This window comes from Aedes aegypti, chromosome 2, assembly GCF_002204515.2.
Source record: "Aedes aegypti strain LVP_AGWG chromosome 2, AaegL5.0 Primary Assembly, whole genome shotgun sequence".
NCBI lineage: Eukaryota > Metazoa > Arthropoda > Insecta > Diptera > Culicidae > Aedes > Aedes aegypti.
Genome location: NC_035108.1, coordinates 282584582 through 282606931, shown reverse-complemented (window position 1 = coordinate 282606931; position 22350 = coordinate 282584582). Strand labels below are relative to the sequence as shown.

At 36.0% G+C, this 22350-nt stretch overlaps 1 protein-coding gene across 1 annotated transcript in view; it reads left to right on the top strand.

Moving 5' to 3' along the window:
• Window positions 1-22350, top strand: part of LOC5565766 (lachesin) — a 290625-nt gene that overhangs the window by 98456 nt on the left and 169819 nt on the right. Inside the window, exon 3 of the mRNA XM_001650097.2 lies at window positions 1071-1177. Within this exon, the coding sequence (XP_001650147.2) occupies window positions 1071-1177 (107 nt within the window). The remainder of the gene's footprint in view (window positions 1-1070; window positions 1178-22350) is intronic.

Here is a 22350-nt window from a genome sequence, read left to right as displayed (position 1 = left end):
TACGGATACGCTCCACGAAAATCGAAGACCGATGGCGTTTTGGTAACTTCCTCTGCTCGTCCAACCACTCGTACACTTTCTGCTTCGGATTGTCTGCCGAAGCTTCACCAACAGCGCCATCTTGGTCCTTCAAAGCGTTTACCCTACTGACTAGCAAACTGCTTCCAGATCGTACCCGCTTCTTTACAAAATCCCTCTCAGCAGCCAGTATCCAATATCTTTTGCTCGTGCTGCAATTGCTGCTCCTCAATATCGCGTTGAACCTGGAGTTCTAGCTCACGCATCTCCCTTCAGCTGGTCTTTTTTCCATGCCTTCTGCCGAGCAAGTTACTTCTTCCGCGCCGCCATCTGCTTCTTGAAGGCCTTCTCCTTGGCTAGTTGTTCCTCTTCTAACTGTTTCTCAATTGGAACAACGTCGGAACCAACTCACTGATCGGGCCCTCTATCGCTTTTCTTACCAGATTTCTTACTCCTCTTCTTGTCGGTCGTATCAGCAACTCTTAGCTGCTGAACACTTATTGGGACACTGCCCATAACTGCATAATATTCACATTCAACATTTTTGACAAATTGGAGTTTATACCATGGAGAGTCATCAAATGATAAATACTTTCGATAAACTTAATAAAATCTGTGAGATTGTTCTACAAAATAAAAAAAAATACCAATTCACATTGCTATTTATATCCGCATAACAGCCACACTGAGATTATAAATGTGTCTCGTAATGTAATAGCAATGAAATTTCTATCAGAATTATTTTCTGACTTTTCACCCATTATGCGATATGAGATGTACAAAATATCAGCCTCAAATAAACACTTTTGAGTTCCTGGTAATTTTTTGAAATTTTAGTTTCCTCCCATACTGCAATAAAATGCACACTTGTTATTCCATTTACTCAATGCCTACTTTTGTCGAACGTTACAAATATGCAGTTATGGGCAGTACAGTACTTAATTCAATTTATTATTTATCGTTTCGTACCAATTCACAAAATGTTTCCTTCATTCGATCTGTGAACTGTGAAGTAACTTATTTTTCCCTCCGCATTTCTCTCTTCTTTCCAGTGGTCGTCGAGGAACCCGAATTCACGGATGTAATCGAAAACGTAACAGTGCCTGCAGGACGGAATGTCAAACTGGCTTGCTCCGTCAAGAACCTAGGATCATTTAAAGTAAGTATGCGCCCATAACCTCAATTACATTGCTTAACATTCAAGTCTCATTCGCCATCTGCGAAGCCATGTGTTTCGGTGAAATTGTTCCTCAACCCCAAAAAATCACCGCCCGCAACCTCTCGAAGCACTCGTTTCCTTCAGTTTCCTCACCGCTTGCCGCAAAAACTCCGCTAGCCATCTTCAGTGCTGAGCGCAATAAAAGAAATCGGTTTTATTAAAATTGTTATCTTTTAATAAAAGCCCAGTACGATGTGCCGCAAGAGCGAAGAAAGGCTCTTTTAAGATAAATACGACGATCATGAATGTTTTCTTAATAAAAACTCACATTTATTTGCGTGCTTCCGGCAGCAGCATCGCCTCCGTTCGTCCGGCCTGTTGAGGTTATGATTTTTCGTTCCACCCCATTCATACGTGTCTATCTTACATGCCCATATCAAAACTGACAGACGTGAGGCCATGGACGATTCGCCTCCTCCACCTTGGATAGAGAGAGTCGGTTTCAAAAAAGAAGCAGCAGTATCCAAATCCATGTGTACAAGTATCCGCTTCACCTTGAGACGTTCGGTTGGATGAAGCTCTATTTACCATTCATCCTCCGTCATGCGGTCGGCAAACGCAGACAAGTAAAATCAGACCCTTAGGGGGAGGGTGGGTTGACTTTTTCTGTTTCCGTTCGGAATGTACGCGGTTCCTAGTAGATATGATTTCTCAGGTGTTGGGGTTTCTTTCCCCAGAACGTGGCCAAAGAACGGGGACTCAAAATATGAATTTTGATAAATAATTATTAATTTGAAAAAGAAAGCTAAATCCAAAGCCACATCCAAATCGAAAGCCAAATTCAAATCCAAAACAAAAGTCAACGCCAAATCCACAGAAGAATCCAAAGCCTTATCCATAGTGAAATCCACAGTTAGTTTAAATCGAAAAAAACAACTGCAATCCGGTTTTACGCGGTAACGGAAGAGAACTTCAAACAGATTTTTGAGAAGTTCCCGCCCTGTCAGAAGCAAACTGTTCAACAAAATTCAATCTACCTAGACTGCAGCATCGCAAATTATACGTACCTTGAAAGGCTTTTTCGGATTCAGTGTGACGCCCAAAGGTGAATACCAAACGCACCGTGGATCTGCCTCGTTAAGCTCCTGTTTCGATGCTTTACGGTTATATCCCTTCACTATGTACTCCACTATTTAGATTTTGATGCTTTCAATTATCACAGGATCACTCTGGATTCAGCGCTCCAAACTTTGCAATCGCTTAACAGCCATCAGGTAACTGTCCGGAAATTCCCAATGATCAAACTTCCAAAGAAGCCCGGTTGCGAATTGCGTTTCAACCTTCCAAGTCGCCCGAAGGATTCTATTAATCATGGTAGATATTCCGAAAGACTTTCGATGGTACAAAACTGTGCTACCAATTCAAGGAGTAAATTTTCGTCCTGGCATTCACAGATGTTAAAGCAGATTTTCCGAATTCTTTCCACCCTAATCGGGTCTTCACTGCTATGGAATCTCCAGACCGTCCTTCCCGTAGCTTGAGATTTGCTGTGATGTGAGCATTATCGTTTCCAATCAAGATGCAAGGCGTTTCTTGATCGTAATATTGAACTGGTAGTCCGCCCTGACAGAATTGTAGCCTTTTAGCTGTTCCGTATTCTTTTGCTTAACCTCCTGTTTATCCATCTTGGAATGCAGTACTGGATGATATTTTAATTGGCATCCCTCTGCATCGCATTTTTTTGCAATTTTTCACGACCATAGGCTGTTTTTAATCACGCCAATCTGTTATGAAACGGCCTACTTTCCTGCACTGAAGTATGCAGTGCGTGAATAGTCATTACGCAACTGAAACCAGTGCTGTAATGATTCATTACGCAACGCTTTTTCATCACCTAACTGTTTTGAGTTGCGTAATGAATCATAACACTTATTTTTTTCTGAAATTGTAAGATAACGGTAAATGCGTTCGGATACAATTTCTGATAAACGAAACAAGCGCCTGCGCCACACACCATTTTCGACTTTCACATCGAGTATTGTCCGCAGCACTTTAAGCTCGAAAACACCGAGAGCTTTCCGGTCTGACTCTTTCAACGTCCACGCTTCGTGCCCGTAGAGTGTTTTATACAGGGCGAATTTTGTTTCCGTTTGCAAGCTGCGGGACCTAAGCTGGTTACGTAGTCCGTAAAATGCCCTATTCGCAGACGCAACACGTCTTTTCACTTCGCGGCAAACGTCGTTGTCACACGTCACAAGTGTTCCAAGGTAAACAAATGCTTCAACAACTTCAAACACGTCCCCTTCAAACACTACCTCAGTACCTACACCACCATGCCTGACTCTATCTCTACCTGCGACCATGTACTTCGTTTTGGTAGAATTAATGGTCAGGCCTATCCTCGCTGTCTCCCTCTTCGGAGGCACGAAGGTCTCTTCCACTGACCTGCGATCGATTCCAATTAGTTCTATATCATACGCAAAGCCAAGGAGCATGTGCGACCTTGCGATAATAGTGCCATTTATCTGTACGCCAGATCTCCTAAAAGCACCCTCGAGTGCAATGATGAGCAGTAAATTCGAAAGTGCGTCTCCTTGCTTCAACCCGTCTAACGTCGCGAACGAGGTTGACACCTCGTCTGCGATCCGAACACTTGATTTCGAACGATCCAGCGTAGCACGTATCAGCCTAATTAGTTTCGCCGGGAAACCATGTTCAGAGATTAACTGCCAAAGCTCATTTCTCGAGTGCGGTAACAGAGAAAAAAAACAACTCTGTACCATGTCACTTTTCTTTGGCTTGGGCTACAAGTCCGATGTCCTCCTGGAACTACCTCATGGTATTACTTCAGGAGGCAGAGGGCTTGTTGATGCCTCTACGCCTTTCCGTCACCGTGTTCAGAGCCAGATCAGCGCAAGACAGGAAACGTTCAACTATGCCTACTTCCACCAGCTAAGGTGGCGGATTTAGAACGTACTCGGAGGCTTGCCAAAGTTTTAACGGGACGGGGGCAACCGCACTATTAGCCCACTCGCCGTTTCGGGGAGGTGTCATCCATCCTTACTAGGGAAGTGGAATAGCACGGCTGTCAGCTCTGCATCATCGGTGTCTATACGTATTCCGTAATTGTGTCCATGTTGGTTGCGGCCAGTATACCATAATCAGAATTTTACTGGCATCCATCCTGATGTGCCGGTTGGTACTCCAGAGGGCTAAGGCGCTTTGAAAGCGGTACCAGGTCGCTTGTTCAGGGCTACTTGCAGATATGTGTTTTTTTTTTGTAGAGATTCACCAGAGCCCACCGATGAACCCCCGCCACATCCTAGGTAGACTATGATGGTATTCAGTACGGCTGTATGGATGGCTTTCGCTTGAAGTAGGCAATAATCCCAAGCTCCCACCAGTCACCCCCTCACTCTAGCTGATGTCAGAAGGACAACAGTGCCCAGGTTGCACTACCAACTAAGTACGCAACCCTTAGCTGGCGGTCTTTGTCATCGTTAGACCCGTGGAAGCGTGAGGTAGGGGCTTGTGAGGACCAGAGCTACGTTAGACGCTCCTTTTTGGTTGTCGACTCACCAGATGGTGAGTCTGTAAGTTATACACTCAAGCTAGAACTTAAGCTAAATTTACAGCCAATTGCACACCCAAATCAACATCCAAATGAACAGCTCAATCCATAGCCAACTCCAATGATTATGGTCAAATTCATAGCCAAAACAAAGTTAAATCCGAAGTCAAATGCATATCCATAGCCAAATCCACCATCATTTCCAAACCCAATTCCAGAATCAACTGGAAATCCACCAACACAGCAAAATTCACAGCCCATCCACAGAAAAATCTAAAGCCAAAGTTAAAGCTAAATCTTAAGTAATATTTAAGACCAAAGTCAAAACTGAATCAAAATTAAAATCCTAAGTCGAATCCAAAGCCATTACTAAATTCACAAACAAATCCAAAGCCAGCTCTCCACTACTGAACATACAACCAAACTCACAGCTTAATCTACAGCCAAATTGACAGCCAATTCCAATATTAAATCCAAAGCCAAATCCATAGCTTCAGAGTCATACCCAACCAAATTCAAAGTCGATTCCAAACACAAATCCAACGACAAGTAATTTGTCAACTTCAATGTGTATATTTACTTATTTATCGTATTTATATAATTTCATTGTAAATTTATTTTTAACGTGAATTTTTAAACGAGAAAAATCCAAAAGGCTCAAACAGCTCTGCTGCATATCAGAACCGAATCCTTGAAAGAATAGTTGTTCAGAACTACTAAATTGAGACTGCAAGACTTCAAAAGGTTCTTTCCAAAGACCATACCAACGGTCTCGGAACACTAAAAAAGAACGACGGGTCTTTTACTGAAAACACACAAGAAACTCTAGAATTAATGATGGAAACTCATTTTCCAGGGTCACTACCATGTTCATCTGATCAAACTAGTATATTTAGCTTATCAAATGGATCGGAAATGTCCAATGAAGAAGCTTCAGATCTAGCAGATCATATATTTACATATTCTAAGATAGAATGGGCATTGGACACTTTTGATCCATTTAAAACCCCAGGATTAGATGGAATTTTTCCAATACACTTGCAGAAGTGCAAGGAAAAAAATATTCCTACACCCAAAAGTTGAAACCGTCATTATAGGCGTTTTCTGCGTCTATTGATGGCGGAAAAGTGTTCTTCTGAGCGACATGACGTTTTTGAGCGTCTATTGATAGACAGATAATCCGGTCATTGAGTCGAGCAGTTTTTACGGTACAAATGGGGAAGTACAACTTGATATGCTTTTTGCACCACGCATACCAACAAGCGGGTTTAGTGCTGTGGTATAGTATTTGGTTCTCACGCTCATGACCATGGATCGATCCTGGTAGATGTCGCATGTGTATTTTTTTATGTGCGTGCATCACCAACACATGTATTAAAAAATAAAACTTCCACACATATGCCTTTTAAGTGCATGTATTGGAAGTATGGAAATACGTAAAAAACCGAAAGGGTGCAAACCAGATCCGAACCATAATCATCGGAACAACTAGCACACTGTGTATCTACTGCTCCAAACTTACTACTGAAATAATGTTTAACCAAAGTCGATGTGGTTTTACGTTTCATCTGCATGATTGCTCATGCTATTGATAAACATGTGAACATGTGTTATCCCCAGCAAAATAAAGATATACAGTCAAGTCTCCTGTAAAGCGTTAATCATCGTATGTTGAACAAGTTTAATGTATATTCATAATAATTTATCACCTACCAGAGTAGCCACATTCTCTATTGTAGAACTTATTTAAGGACTGTTCATTTTATAAAGTGGACACCTTGTGCATGCTATATCTTTATAATATATCAATAGAATCGTAATCGGTTTTCTGTATACAGTATCGTTCGACTATTATATTATTGCACGATGGTGTTATAACAAAAAAGCCATCAAAATAATTATAATTCACACGAATAAGGAACAATGTTTAGAATGGTCAAAGATTGGTAGGTCTGGAGCCAAGTATAATAGTTGAGTATACCAAAACACAATTCATTCACAAAAATTCGGATTTTTGGTATGTGAAAAATATTGTTTAAGTTTGAAGAACATCTTTTCTAGGAAGTTTTTGTCGAAACTTCTTTGTTCTTCTTTGTAAGATCTTATATTTCCATATAAGAGGAAAATAATAGTATTACGATGCACAGAAAACCGATTATGATTTCATTGATAAACTAGCTAACCCAGCGTGGCTAGTCACGTTCCATAAGAATTTTCAAGCAAAAACCTCTTTCAAAGATTAATAATGTTTATGTTCAATTGCAAAATGATAACATGGACAGAGAAATTTCTCTGTTGATTAATATGCCATTGGTGTATGAATAATAAGCTGAGACACGCATGATATTTATGAACGCAAAATCGCCCAAATTTATGCTCTAACCATACTCCATTGTTATAGTGCCGTTATTCTGATCTGAAATAATTACAGCCTTAAATGCTGTTGTGAAATATTTCAAAAGTTCCAGAAGCTTCTATAAATTAGAGAGAAGAATCTGACTGAAAATTCTAGAATATTCTATTGAATCCCGATTAACCAGTGCTACAATTTCTGTATAGATCTTTGTGCTGCGATGGCGATCGTCAACGATTTAAAACGAATCGAATTGTAATTAGGGGACTATCGACTAATGGATACATCGAGTCATCGAACAGGAATGCTTTGGAAAGCTCTTTTTAGGGACCATTATAGTTACCATAAAAAAATATTTTTATTTTGCCTTCATAAGTCGATATCGAACCATGGAACATCGACTCAAGAAGGTTGTGTAAATAAAAAAAAACTAGAATATTCGGCCCACAATCATTGTTTATCTTTCCTTTGCATATATCTTATTTGTTTTTGAACCTTATATTGAAATGACGAAACCCGTAATGAATCACATTTTCAACTTGCATCGGAATTTAAGTGCGGTCGAACAGCATAAAGTTGGTTTGTTTACATTTTGATTACCGTCCAAGTTCATAAAACCGGAAAACTACAATGATAAAAAGATCGTGACTTTTATACGAATTAGGAAGGACAAAGCTCCGGAAAACTCTAGAACACCCTGTGCAATAGCTGTTATAGTGCTCCACAATTTGCAATAGGGTCCTAAAATGGTTAATGAAATCTTTTTTTTTATTTAATAACACGAAAGATCATATTACTGCAACTACTTTAGCAATTTTTCTCGCTCAAATAACGGATATATCATATTAAAACTTTAATTTCAAAATTGGATCCATAAATGAACCTTGACACTTGAGATCATGTTCGACATTCGCTTAGTCGACAAAAATATCACAGGGGTTTTAGTTTTAACACTGGGGTTGTTCCTATCTGACATTTCGGAAGGGACACGGAAAACAAAATACACCCAAAATTTGAGTTCAAATCAAGGAGTGTGACAAAATCTATAAAAACATAAAAAAATGTTTTTTGTACTTAAACAAATGAAAAACATTAAAAAAAAATTGAGTAAACATGTGTTTTTGGCCTGAACGTAAGCGTTTGGCACTAAAATTGGGACATGGCTTTAGGACCCTATTGTAATGGTGTAACATTCAAATTGACTTTTGCAGTGCTCTTAATTTGACTGTTGTTGTGCTCTTAAATTGCTGTTGTATGCTGCTCAATGAAACCTTTCAAAGCAAACAGACAGACAGAAAACTCTGGGATTTTATATACATGATAAAAAATATATAGCATAAACAAGGTGTCCTCTTTATAAAATGAATAGTCTTTAAAACATGAAAACTCTGTGGAACCTTTTGCTGGTGTTATTCAAAGAAAACAAGATCACGGTTCTACTTTCACATTGATAAAAAAAAATGATCCAATGCTGATGAATGCTACCCAGAATGAGCCGATTATAAGAAACCGTGCACTATATATGTGATTCAATTTTAACCATGGTTTTAGTATAATAGTAAAAGAGTTTTCTATAGATGAATCGATCATTTTGACTCAAGAACAACTTCTGCAAATTTGCTATGAGTTTCTGCAAGCAATTTATTTTAAGAATTATGGCACCGATATGTTGATTTTAGAACAGAACGTTCAGTGGGGAGATTGTAGTAAACCGTATGGAGAAGTCAAGAGAACATATATACTGATTTTTTTATCATGAAAAATATGAAAACAAAAACAACGCAATAATCTTTTTTTTATCATTTTTAATTTTGACTATCTATGAATTGTGATAGGAATTAGTTGTTCAAGACAAAATTTCATGATGGAGACATTTTCGATAAGAAAGTTTTTCTAAGAACAACTTATGCTGCCCATAAAGGCCCATATTGAAAAAAGTAGGCACTGAGAAAATAGCGCTCAAACTTTGAAGTTTTTCTTTCATACAAATGTTTATAATTTTTTATTAGGGGCCGTCCATAAGTAACGTAGCATTTTTCACTGATTTTTTACACCCCCTCCTCTCTCGCACCGTTTCGTCACAAATGCTGATACTTCCCCTTGGAAAATACGTAGCATATCAAGCACCCCCCCCCCCTTCTTCTTCTTCTTGGCATTGAAGTCCTCACTGGGACAGAGCCTGCTTCTCAGCTTAGTGTTCTAATGAGCACTTCCACAGTTATTAATTGAGAGCTTTCTATGCCAAAGTTGCCATTTTCGCATTCGTATATCGTGTGGCAGGTACGATGTTACTCTATGCCCAGGGAAATCCAGAAAATTTCCTTTACGAAAAGATCCTGGACCGACCGGGAATCGAACCCAGACACCTTCAGCATGGCTTTGCTTTGTAGCCGCGGACTCTAACCACTCGGCTAAGGAAGGCCCCCCCTTTATATTTTTTATTAATTTTCCTCAGTGATTGGGTTGAAACAAAAAATTAGAATTCAGAAGTTCAATACAAAATTTGATATTTATTACTGACTAAAATGTAAGGATAATCTAATCTAACAGTATCATATACAGTAGCGCTCGAAAGTAATTTGGAAAACAGTTTCAAATAAACACAGTTCCTGTTACATAATTTTGGTATCTAGTTTCATATAGGCTAAATTGTATTACTTTTGCTGTTGTTACCAAGACAAACAAGTTTACTATAGAAAATGTGAAAAAAAATTGATTGGATTGACGAAGCTCGTTATTGTTGAGTTAGGGTACAATATATTTCTAGTTTATTTTGAGTTAGAACAGAAATTTCGTTATTGAAGGATTGTTTTTTTTTTTTTAAATTATTCTTTGTTAGGAAATAGATTTCAATGAAAATGAACAATAAAATATATTAATTCGAAATGAATTATTATCCAAATTCAAATCCATTTGGCAATCAGTGACCAGATATAGAAAGGATTACACTTGATATATTTGGAATGTTTAGAAAATTTTTGCGATTATTATACAAATTATTTATCTCTATTAATATTTCAGCTGAACTTCATTACCTTTCTTCATAATAAAATAAACCTACACAACCTATAATGAAACAGTTAAATAATAAAAAATTATCAAATTACCAAGTTATCAATAAAATTGAATGATAGGGCAATTTCGATATCACTCGAATCTGTTGTCCTCAATAATATTCAGGCTATTCCATCAAGAGCACTGATACATCAAAACAAATCGATGAGTTGATTGAGTGAGATCTCCTGCAACATTGAATGCATAATACACGGTATAAATATCTTGTTTCATGTAATATTTGCCGAAAAGAGCATATTTTATTGTCTTGAAAACGGCTGACATTATGACTTGTTAACAAATGAGAAAACAATGTACTCCAAGTAGTTAAAGCATTGATTTTTAATTTATTTATTAAACTTTGATTTTGTTTATTTATAAATTTATCAATTAAGACACGAATATAATAAGGTACCGTGGGGTAAGTGGATACAGAAAAATCAATAGTTAGCTTCACTGTTATGTACAGCTAACGTGAATAATGTATCTCAAACTTTTTTCTGTGGATAACAAATAAGGGACTATTATACTTTAAATCGTCATTTATTCCGATTTTTCTGATTGTTATGTATTGAGTATGAGAGACTTAAAAATTTGCGCCAAATGATCCACTTGTCCCACCATGGTGGGGTAAGTGGAGCACCATTAAAAAAAATCTGTTCTCGAAACAAATGTAGTGTGATTATGTTTAATAAGAATCATATAACCCTCGTTTTTGTTATTAGTGCTAGTAATGTTACATTTTAATACTTTAAAATTAAAAAGTATCTTTATGATTAAATATAATAAAAAGTATGTACAGTATCGGACATATAAAATGCACCAAAGCCGTTTTCCCATACAAAATGGTCAACTTCAGAGAGCTATATCTCTGCCGTTTCTCCACCGATTTTTCTCATTTTTTCTGAGACGAACTACAAATTTCCTCAATTTTCGAAAACTATAGTAAAAGTTGTGTGAAAACTATTGATTAAAAAGTTACAGATAGGTCGAATTTTGACATAAAAAATGCACCAAGACACAAAGTAATGTAGCAGAAAAACTACGCGTCGTAGCATCTTGGTGTCTTCAGCGCATTTGTTCATTGCGTGATAAGGACCAAAATCGCTGAAGACACCAAAAAGATACGACGCATAGTTTGTCTGATACATTACTCTTCGTCTTGGTGCATTTTTTATGTCAAAATTCAACCTATCTGTAACTTTTAAACCAATAGCTTTCACACAACTTTTTCAACAATTATCAAAAATTGAGGTAATTTGTAGTTCGTCACAGCAAAAATGAGAAAAATCGGTTGAGAAACGGCGGAGATATAGCTCTCTGAAGTTGACCATTTTGTATGGGAAAACGGCTTTGGTGCATTTTATATGTCCGATACTGTATATATTAGCTCATACTAATTTGAACAAAAAAAAATACAGAATACAGAGTAAGTAGAAAAATTTGGAGAAAATTCATTCATTTATACGCATAAGTTGTACAGAAGTATTGTAAGATAATTCCTAACGATATTTTCGAAAAACACTCTTGGTTTAAAAATATTAGTTACATTTACTTTTGAATAACAAACTGAAATCGTTCTATTTTATTCATGAATATATGTGTATCATCTGTCTAGAAATGTATATGGTCAAATAAGGTACGATACTATGCTTTCGATTGGAAAATTAGTATATTTTGCCCTTTTACAAATCAACTTAGATAAACCACGAAAAGTTTCGTGTGAATTTTGAAATTATTATTCTTTTTATATTTTTTTTATACCAGAAAGGTTAAAAACTTTTAGGTGGAATAATTCAAATTTTCTATGGTCAATTTGAAAAATTCAAGCTGGGAATGAAACAAAATAAAGGAAAACGACATTTGCGGATATTAAAGCTTATTAAAATTCTCGTATGCAGTCTGCCAATAAATGATAATTATTCTTGATCCACTTACCCCACCCCATTAAAAAGTAGGGGGAAGTGTACCATGTCCAATATATTTGTATTTATTTATAAAAATGATATATTTTTCATTGTGATTCATTCAATTAGAACTGAATTGCTCACCATGTGTCGAAAAAAATAATAGAATTCGATTTTAGACAGAGATACAATGAATTTTTGATTGATGGAAAACAATTTTCAAATTAATTACTTTTTGCAGCTAACAAGTTTGCTTGTGTTAGTGTACGTGTAGTACCAGTTTTGCAAAAGTATCAGTGTGGGCGTAAATACATAACCTAAAACGAAGCAATGGTGCGAAAACATTCAACATATTCAAGTATTTATGCTTTATATTGACAAATGATCCACTTACCCCACTGATACACTTCCCCCACTGTACCTTATAATATTTACATAACCATTTAAAGCTTTGAAAAATCTGTTTGATTGCATTTATCAAGAAAATCTAAAATTTCTCAGATTTCTTTTCAATCTTGATGAATGTTTTGAAGCTGAATCATCATTTTATAAACCAAGTTTATAAGTCAAACAAAACAGAGGACAGAGCCTGCATCTCAGCTTGCATCTCAGTGTTCTTATGAGCACTTCTACAGTTATTAACTGAAAGCTTACTGTGCCAATGACCATTTTTGCTTGCGTATATCGTGTGGCAGGAACGAAGATACTCTATGCTCTGGGAAGTCGAGAAAATTTCCAACCCGAAAAGATCTTCGACCGGTGGGATTCGAACCCACGACCCTCAGCTTGGTCTTGCTGAATAGCTGCGCATTTACCGCTACGGCTATATGGGCCCCGTAAAGATCCCCCTCCCCCCTAAATAGCTACGTCATTTATGGACGACCCCTTATATTTCTTCCTGACATATTTAACACGACCGCATAGCTAACTAATTTTGCTTCTAATGATCAGCAAAAATAATAAACTTGAACACAATTCACGTTTTGCAGCTGAAATTAAAAATTAAAAGTTCATATGGAAACTGGTATGCTTTTATTTTTCAATAAGGGACCGCACCAACTTCATATTTTCCAATAAATTTTCAAACAATGTGTGTTTATTTTTAAATGCATAATAAAATGCAGATTAAAATAAGTTTTATTGCACTCATTCGATAACTGTCAAGCAATGATACATAGTTTTGACATCATGAATGACATATTGAATCCCTCTGACGACATCAGGCTTATTTTAGAGTCAGTTGATTTAAAAAAGGCACTTAATGCAACAATGATATGCTCTTGAATAAACTAAAACATATTGGGAAAGTTATTGCCAAAACTATTTCATTACTTATCCTCATTCGCTAATTTCACACAACGCTTGAGGGGGTGGGTGGGGGTCAGTAAGTTGTTACAGGTCATACAAAAATTCTATAATATTCATACAAAAAGCGTTACGAGGGAGTGGGTGGGTGTCCAAAATGACTATTTTTCATCTTATGAAATTTATGAACAAACCTTATTGAGTTTCGTTATTGGAATATTTTTTTTGCAATGAAGGTTTTGATAAATCAATAAATAAAATATTTAGCACAAATTTACCCTTCCTTCAAACATTTTAAAATAAAATGTAACCATAAATATAAAAACTGAAGATTTAAAATTAAAATGAATTTCGCCTTCTTTTATGCATAGGCTGTTCTTTCGAGCTATATTGTTTTTAGATATTGTTTTTTGTTTCCAACTAATATAAAAGCAACAATCGATAACATTGAACTGCTCAAGTTATCAGCGAAAAGAGAAATCGATTACTGCAGTTACTCCGATGATTCTGAACGCATTTTTCTGATGTTCTTTCGTTTTATTATGTCACAATAATTTTTGACGGCCAATAACCTAAAGTTTTAATAATAAATTTTGCCTTCTTTTAAAAATAGGTTGTTTTTCATATAAGATCATAAGATAAAATTTTGTAAAGCTATCTATCTATCTATCTATCTATCTATCTATCTATCTATCTAAGCGCTTGCACAACCAATATTGAAAAGCATCCTGGAAATACTGGAAATGATTCCAGTATTTTCTTGTCGACATTCATATTTGTAGCATATCGTATACAATATGACACAAACATTAAAATGGCCAGGCCCACTGTGCAGACTTGGGTTTTGAGATAATTGAAAGATTTACGACCATCAGATTATTCACGAATGAATAACATGGTGAACGAACATTTTTCAATTTTATAAGTGAAGAAATGGGGACAACCGTACCGACCGTTTCATTAAGAGGGAAAGGTAAAATCGTTGGAAGTGGCGTAGCTAAGAAAGTTAATGCACACTTCATCGCTGTGTTCCTTTTCCTGGGATGGGACATAGGTATTTCCCCCGTATGTCCTGGCTCTAGAGCCTTGGCTTAAGCGCCATTACTTGCTCTCTGAAACGAAAAGAAATTTAAATCTGATCCCTCTCCTATTTTGCTGTGAATTCAGATAAATGTGTATAAAAACCCACAAAATCATCACATTGAACAAAAAAAAAAAGAAATTTTGAAATTTCTCACCAAAACTGCAACTCTGCATCAATTCTTATGCAGCAGAAACTAAATTTGGGGGCAACATGAATGACACATGAATGTTTTATTATCTTACCTGAATGTGTCTTCGATCAAACACATACAAACTCTAAGTTTTCATAAACAAAAACTTTATTACCCGTTAACGGTAGACTAAATAATGCAACGCATTAGAAAAAAATGAACATTTTCTGTTCACATCAAATATGTAAACTGATCATACCACACTCTTTCTTCTTAGAAGTTTTGTCTTCACAAGGTTTCATATACCATGTACGTATAATAGCAGGCAATAGCATTTAAACAAAATATTAAATTCTCCTAGTAAGCCGACAAGTCATCACAGTCAGTTTCCTTGGAAACACACGTGTTGAGCAAAATCAATTGCATCAAATTTTTCACCTTCCGGCCGACAGCGTGACACTTTTTTGATTGTCAAGGCTGTAGTAGCACACTCTGCTGAACAAAGTGATTTATTTTCACTACACATTTGTTCAATCCAATCTTCCTTAATTAGATTTCATAATTTCACTTCAATCAATTTCCTACGTGACTTTTACACTTAGATAAAATTTAGTAAAGCTAATACATAAACATTTTTATATATTACTGATTTATCAATTCTAGCAAGCAACGCATTTAGAATGATTATTACTTTAGAACCTGCTAATATTTCTATATAAATAATTTTATAACAAACACATGATATCTATTCGAGATATGTTGAAAAAATATTATTTTAATCAATTTTCCATTCTTTCGATAATGTTTTGATGTACACTTTCAAAATTCAAAATTTTTCCTTCTTTTACTAAGTAATTTTCTTGAAGTGTTTCGTTCCAACTGGGACAGAGCTTGATCCACGGCGGAATGTTCTATGAGCGTTCACTTTATTATTAACTGCGAACATTCTTTGCCTATTTACTATTTTCAAATATGTATATCACAACAAGCTCAAAGACACCCTATTTTCTGGGATGTAGAAAAAATATTGTTCGGAAAAGATCTTCACGAGTTTTATTTAGTTATGCGGCTTGGCAAACCTCTGAACGAACACCAACACCAAAAAATCCACTTAAGGGTATAAGAAATCATTTCGTGACGCGTTCACCATTATTTTGCGATTATGTTGTGCACATAAGTTTTTTGAGAATTATTATTTATGTAGGGAAAGTGTACCAGTTATGGCCATAGTGGTTCCCTATTTGGCCATATGCATTATTTGGATAACTTTTACATTTTTAACCTTTTTGAATGTTTAAACATCAAGGTTTATCCTTTATTTTACTGCCAAAACACAAAATGTGAAGGCATTCAAGATATCAGGTATGGCGAAATAGGGAACCACTATGGCCATAACTGGTACACCTACCCTATATCAATTCCAAAAAATATAGAAAATCTGGCTTTGGTGTAAAATGTTGAGTGCGATAATTAAACCTTATTGTTATTTCTGTAAATTCCAGTTAGGTACTATTACATATTCTTTACAAAAAAAATATAACGGTAAATGCAAATGACTGCTAATAAGAGCGGTTTAAAATTTAAAAAAATGTTCGAAATTCCAATCCCCATATCTTTCTTAGGGGTCGTCCATAAACCACGTGAACATTTTTCCTGACTTTTCAGTCACCTCCTCCCCCCTCGTGCTTTTGTGTGGTTTTGACGAATAACCCCCCGCTCGCCCAATGATCAAGTGTTTCTTTTGTTCATGAATGAAACAAAAATTTGAAAAATGGGAGAAGAGATATTTATGAATTGGTTTGCTATTATTAAACGAAATGTGAGATTATAGTGTGACAAACTTCTGCAAAAATCCCTAACAAAATTAGCTCAAAAAAGATTTGTTTCTACTGCAGTGCTCCTTATTATTGTTTGAGGAATTAGTTTTCACTTAGAGATAATTTTGTATTAACATTACAGTACTAACATGTGGGGAATATTTTTTTCAAATTTTGTCATAGTAATTTCCATAGAAATCTTAATCGTCTTCTAATCGTTGTTGGTAAAAAAGTTTTTTTTTTAATTTGAACCATCCGACTGCTAATGAAACCTTTAAGTTTTAGTTGATGGTGGAATTTTCTTTGAAACACAAATGGGTGGACCGTGATCTTTGGCTAGAAACCCCCTCCCCGCTAAATGATCACATGGTTTATCAACGGCCTCTATTTTGATAAGTAATTGTTAAAAGATACATAAAACATCCATGTCGTGATAATTGTTCCACTTCTAATATTGCGAAAAAATTACGGTAATCCAGTTTGCTGTATGCACACTTAGATGTTTGATTACAATATTACATCGTCAAATGAATCGCATCCCACAAACCCTGGGTCTCCTACTTCGAGGAGTCTCATACCGTCCCCAACCATGCGACTAATAGGAGACCAAAATGTAAATAAATGAAAAGTAAATCAATCAGCAAACGTCAACGATAAAATTCTGCTTATAAAGCGCCCGACTGTTATAGTTAAGTGTGTTTATCTGTTGCTCCCTAATATATTACCCAATCCAACACGCACGGCATGAAATTCTATTTCCACTGCAAATGTATAAGTTATTGCCGATAATATAGATATACAAACATATAGCTTTTGACTCTGGTATAAGTAAGAAATTCCCGCAGCACCGCGTTGGTACTTGAAATATATTTATAGAACATATCATCTCACCCCTTCTCGCACTTGGCTGTCCAACGGGTGTTGTATTTTGCTCCTCTTGCAGGTTGTCCTCCGTGACAAGATGGTTCCATCTTATGTGATGTAGTGAACTCTATACATGAGAAACTATGTTAGGCGTATGGTGTGGGTTTATGTTAAAGGATCCAAAGGTTGCGGTTTCGAAACCGGTTATTGTTAATTTTTTTTTTGTTTTTCATATTTTGGTGTCTAAGGCAAATTTCATGTGGCGGAGCCTTGGGGCAATCGGGTATATGGGGTAGCTAACAAGGGAAGGTCACGATGGTGTTACATGGGGTTTTCAACCGAACTATTTTTGTTGGATTCAACATGTCGAAATATGTAAAACCCCAAAACCTTTCGGGTGATGAGCCAGGGAAATGTAATATGTTGTTAACAAAATGTTAATAAAATCTTAAATTTGTTTTACCAAATTAGGATGATAGTGTTGTCTAACACAGAACACCTAGATATAAGAAATGAATGTAATGTTTGGAATGATACTAATGAAGAAATTAAAAAAAACATGTACATCGTAATGTTCTGAATGGCTTGAGTGGATGACGCATGAGTTTGGATACTAAGTTCAAATAATGACTTATTCAGTAGGTACAAGAATGTTGACACTTTTAACCGGGTTAAATCCGTTCGATAAAGGCAATAAATACATTATTTAGAAAAGAGATAACTTAACTTTATATAAAATAAGTAGTAGAAAATCGGTAAAATAGAATGGTGTTTGATTTTCGATGATGTTATTACTTTTAATAAAAGTAACATTGTTGCTAAATAAATAACTCAAGAAAATTGTTTTAAAAAGAACAAAATGTTTATTATGTATTTATGTGTGATTTTTTGTGTATTCATACACTAACAAATAAGGCCATTTGAAATCACAGATCTGACTGTTATTTTTTTAGTGTCAGTTCAGTCATTTAAAATGACAATATTTTCACTTATGGGGGGTCTCGTAGCCTCGAGGTTACGGTTTCGCTTCGTAAGCGGAAGGTCATGGGTTCGATTCCCAATCCCCCCACACAAAAAACTCCGTCCAGCCACCAGAAGACGCTGCATGAAGGACTGTGTATAGGGGAACACATCCATCCTTCGTTAGTATCGGATGGTGACTGAGACCCTCTGACCCTCTTTGTAGGCTGTTGCCTCACACGACACATATACATGGCAAAATGAACCACCGCACACCAATGGACTTCGATATGGATATGGATTGGACCAACGGCAGCACTCTCCTCTAACTGCTCGGTATGAGAGAAATAGCAATAAGAACTAGGATATAAATAGATTCTGTATATATGATCCTCGGCATAGTAGTGGCCAAGTGCACGGAGTGCCTAACAAATAAAAAAAATAAAAAAAAAAAAAAATATTTTCACTTGTCCCACTAGTTTCCAAAATTTTCAATATTTACCTTGAACTTTGGCACAAACATTAAATTTAAATATAGCATAGATTTAGTAGGAAACAATCTGAAAAATATAGTAGATCTTATTAATTTAATTTTTTTAAGAACCCTCTCTATACGATTGCCTTTACCCATTTGTCACACGGTACCTTATTTCGATAGTCACTCAAGCAAAATGATTATCTAAATACAGGGACCGGAATCTATTATGATAATTCGCTACAAGAAATCGGGTTGAATTTCATAAATTTGCCTGAAGAACCAAAAAATAAAAACAAAATAAACACTCGCGCTTATTCGGAATCGAACCAAGGACCTCCCGATCCACAAACCAGTACTAACTTCACGCACCTATAAACGGCTTGATGGGAGAAGTGACAAAAGCAATATATAAAGCGTTTTATATTGCAATATTCATTCCATTCCTCTGACATGTCCACCATCCATTTGCCGCGTGACCATTTGCCTAAGTGTGCGTTTCCGATGCCATCATTCGGCTTCGGATTGGTTGTGCAATTATGTGGGTCGGGCGTAAACATTTAGATTGCTCGAATTTTCAAGTCCAATGTGCTCGATTTCAATTGACGGTTTTGCCCGTCTACGCTTAGCATTGGCGTAAATAGGGAGGGGCCAGGGGGGGCCTGGCCCCCCCGAAACGTGGATTTGGCCCCCCTAAAAATTTTGAAAAGTAGATGATGAGATAATAGTTAAACTGCATGTTGAATATATATTTTCGAAATTTCTGAATGATCATTGTTTGACATGCAACAGCAATACGTAGTTTAAAAACGTCTTGTGTCTACTACAAAACCCTTTTTTGTCATTTATTTTCTCGATGGTGACCGAAACACGTTTCACAATAGGCAGAATTCGTTTGATCTATTTGTAGCCGTATAGTTAATCATAGAACCAAATGATTAGGCTTTTAATAATGATTCCAATCTTATTACAAGCTTCGAGATTTCAAGATCAATTATAGTTATTTAAGCTAAGTATACTGTTCTACTCAAGAAAAACAAACATTTCTGTGAAAGAAATGGTCAAGAAATTTTGTACAGCAAGCTTTATTAGAAAAGCCATTACATCTCAACTGCGTACTGCGATCAAAGGAAAATGCTTTTCATTTCTGGAAACAAAATTTCCCACGCATCGAGATAGGCGATTACTTTTCTTTTCAGGTGCATAGTCCCTATTAGACAAAATTTTCCGCTGATTTGCTGTTGAAAAGAAAAGTAATCGCCGACTTGATGCGTGTCTGAAATGGTCAAGAAAATCAATTTTCTTTGATCGCAGTAGGCAGTTGAGAAGAAATGGCTTTTTAAATGGAGCTCACTGTAGAAAATTTATTAACCCTTTCGATCTTGGAATTTCTCTACTTTTCTTGTTAAAAGCAGCTAACGTAGCTATACGGTTCAACTGTAAGCTGATTATCATTGATTTGCACTTGCGACCCATCAGTTGGATTCAACGATACCTTGGACATCACCCTTAGAATTGTTGTTTGTTGCTATTATTCAAAGCGTGTTCACTAGACTGATGCAAATTTTGAAGTTTTTGCTCCCCTATGCTTAAACGATGTCAATTATGATGACAATGATCCTCCCAAAATTTGAAGTGATTCGGAATATATTTGACTGTGCACACGCCATTTGAAGTTTATATGGAGATTACTATGGAAAACGCCAATCTTTTGGGTTCAGCACTCTATCTCTTCGTCATAACATTTTATGGAAAAGTGAATACACTCACCTCATGTGAAAACTTCCCAGCTACAACTTTGCCGAAGATCACATTTTGATGGGACGTAAGGATAATTTGTTATTCTTGATTCCAAAGTCTAAACCATGCTGAGATGATCATTCAATTACTTTCAGAGCAACACTGCTTTTTTGCTGTAGAACATAGTAGCCTAGATTACTTTGATTTATTCTTCCCGCCGGGAGTACCACTGTTGCCTGCCGAACAGTTGGTGAAGCATGCTACATGCAAACCAAGTTTATGATGATGAATAACAATTTATCCTGACGTCCAATCAAAAAGTGGTCTTCGGCAAAGTTGTAGCTGGAAAGTTTTCAAATGAGGTGAGTGTATTCACTTTTCCATAAAATGTTATGACGAAGAGATAGAGTGCTGAACCCAAAAGATTGGCGTTTTCCATAGTAATCTCCATATAAACTTCAAATGGCGTGTGCACAGTCAAATTTCTTCCGAATCACTTCAAATTTTGGAAGGATGCTATTTACCATAATTAAAATCGTTTAAGCATAGGGGAGCTAAAATTTCAAAATTTGCATCACTCTAGTGTTCACCATCAAACATGCTTTTATCGCACCGCCACCATACCGGATCGCGCCAGTGAGACTCGCGACGCGCCTCAACTCGCCGCATTTTGAAATCAGTTTTTTAGTGGGGCGCTGCATTCTTACGATTTACATGAACACAGCGCACTATTCACATATTAGCTGCGACGCTTGGGGCCCGAGAAAACAATAATTTTAAATAAATGTTGGTCTTGATTTCTACCGGATACATAATATAATTGGATTGCTTGCTTCAATGATAAAATGAGCCTGCGGTTGAATTTCTAGAATATCTAGAATTTTGTTGTTTAATCAATGATCTTTAATGATAATAAGAATCGTTCTTACCGGAAAATACAGTGTAGAAGAATTTTATAATCTGTCCAAAGATTTGTTCCAAATGTCCGGTGTCTTATCATTATAGATATTTCTGCATATCTTTATCATTATCTGCAAAGTGACGATATTTAAGAAAAATAGATAAAACTTGCTTCTATGCTAACGAGATATTGATGGTTTTTGAAGGTTTGGAATAATTTTTCAAACTAAGTTTAAACACCATAATTTGGGGTTAAAACTCTCATAGTTTTCTTTGTATTATAAAGCAAGTTTGAGATAATTTCCAAAGACTAAATACAAAGGGGTTTTTCAAAGTCCTCAAAGTTTTTGAAAAAAAATTGCATGTAAAATCATAAAATTGTCTGAAATTTCAGTTTTTTTTTATTGTACCAAGTCCGATAAAACTTGCGTAAAGTGAGCGTCCTTCTACATCTATTCTAGTTTTCATATATTGAGTTTTTCGGAATCTAATTCGCATGGTTTTTAAATTAACTAACTCATTATGCATGGATAAATTATTAATTAAATTATGAAAAAAATATACGTGCTCAGATAAGACTCGAATCCTAGACGAGTACTTTACCAGCTAAACTACCGAGCCACTTGGTGGCCCAATAATTCAGAATGTTACTATTTTTGAATTCAAATTCACGGTTTGCGTATACTTTTGAGAAATTATTGATATACAATCAATACACTATTGAAAAACAATTATTATTTTTTAAACTGATTTTGAATTAATTCCATTTGCAACATTGTTTGTTCAACTACTTTTCATAAAAAAGATCACTTTTTACACTCAAACAGAATTAATGTGGGTGAACGTGGATTCCTTTATTTTAAATCATTGAATTTAATTTGAGTTCTATGTCACATCATCTGATTGTGTACAACAAAACGTTATCTTGCTAAAATATACCAAAATTATTAAATGCTACTTATGTGCACTACACATAACGATCAAACGATTTTGGACATTTTTTTTGAGGTTAT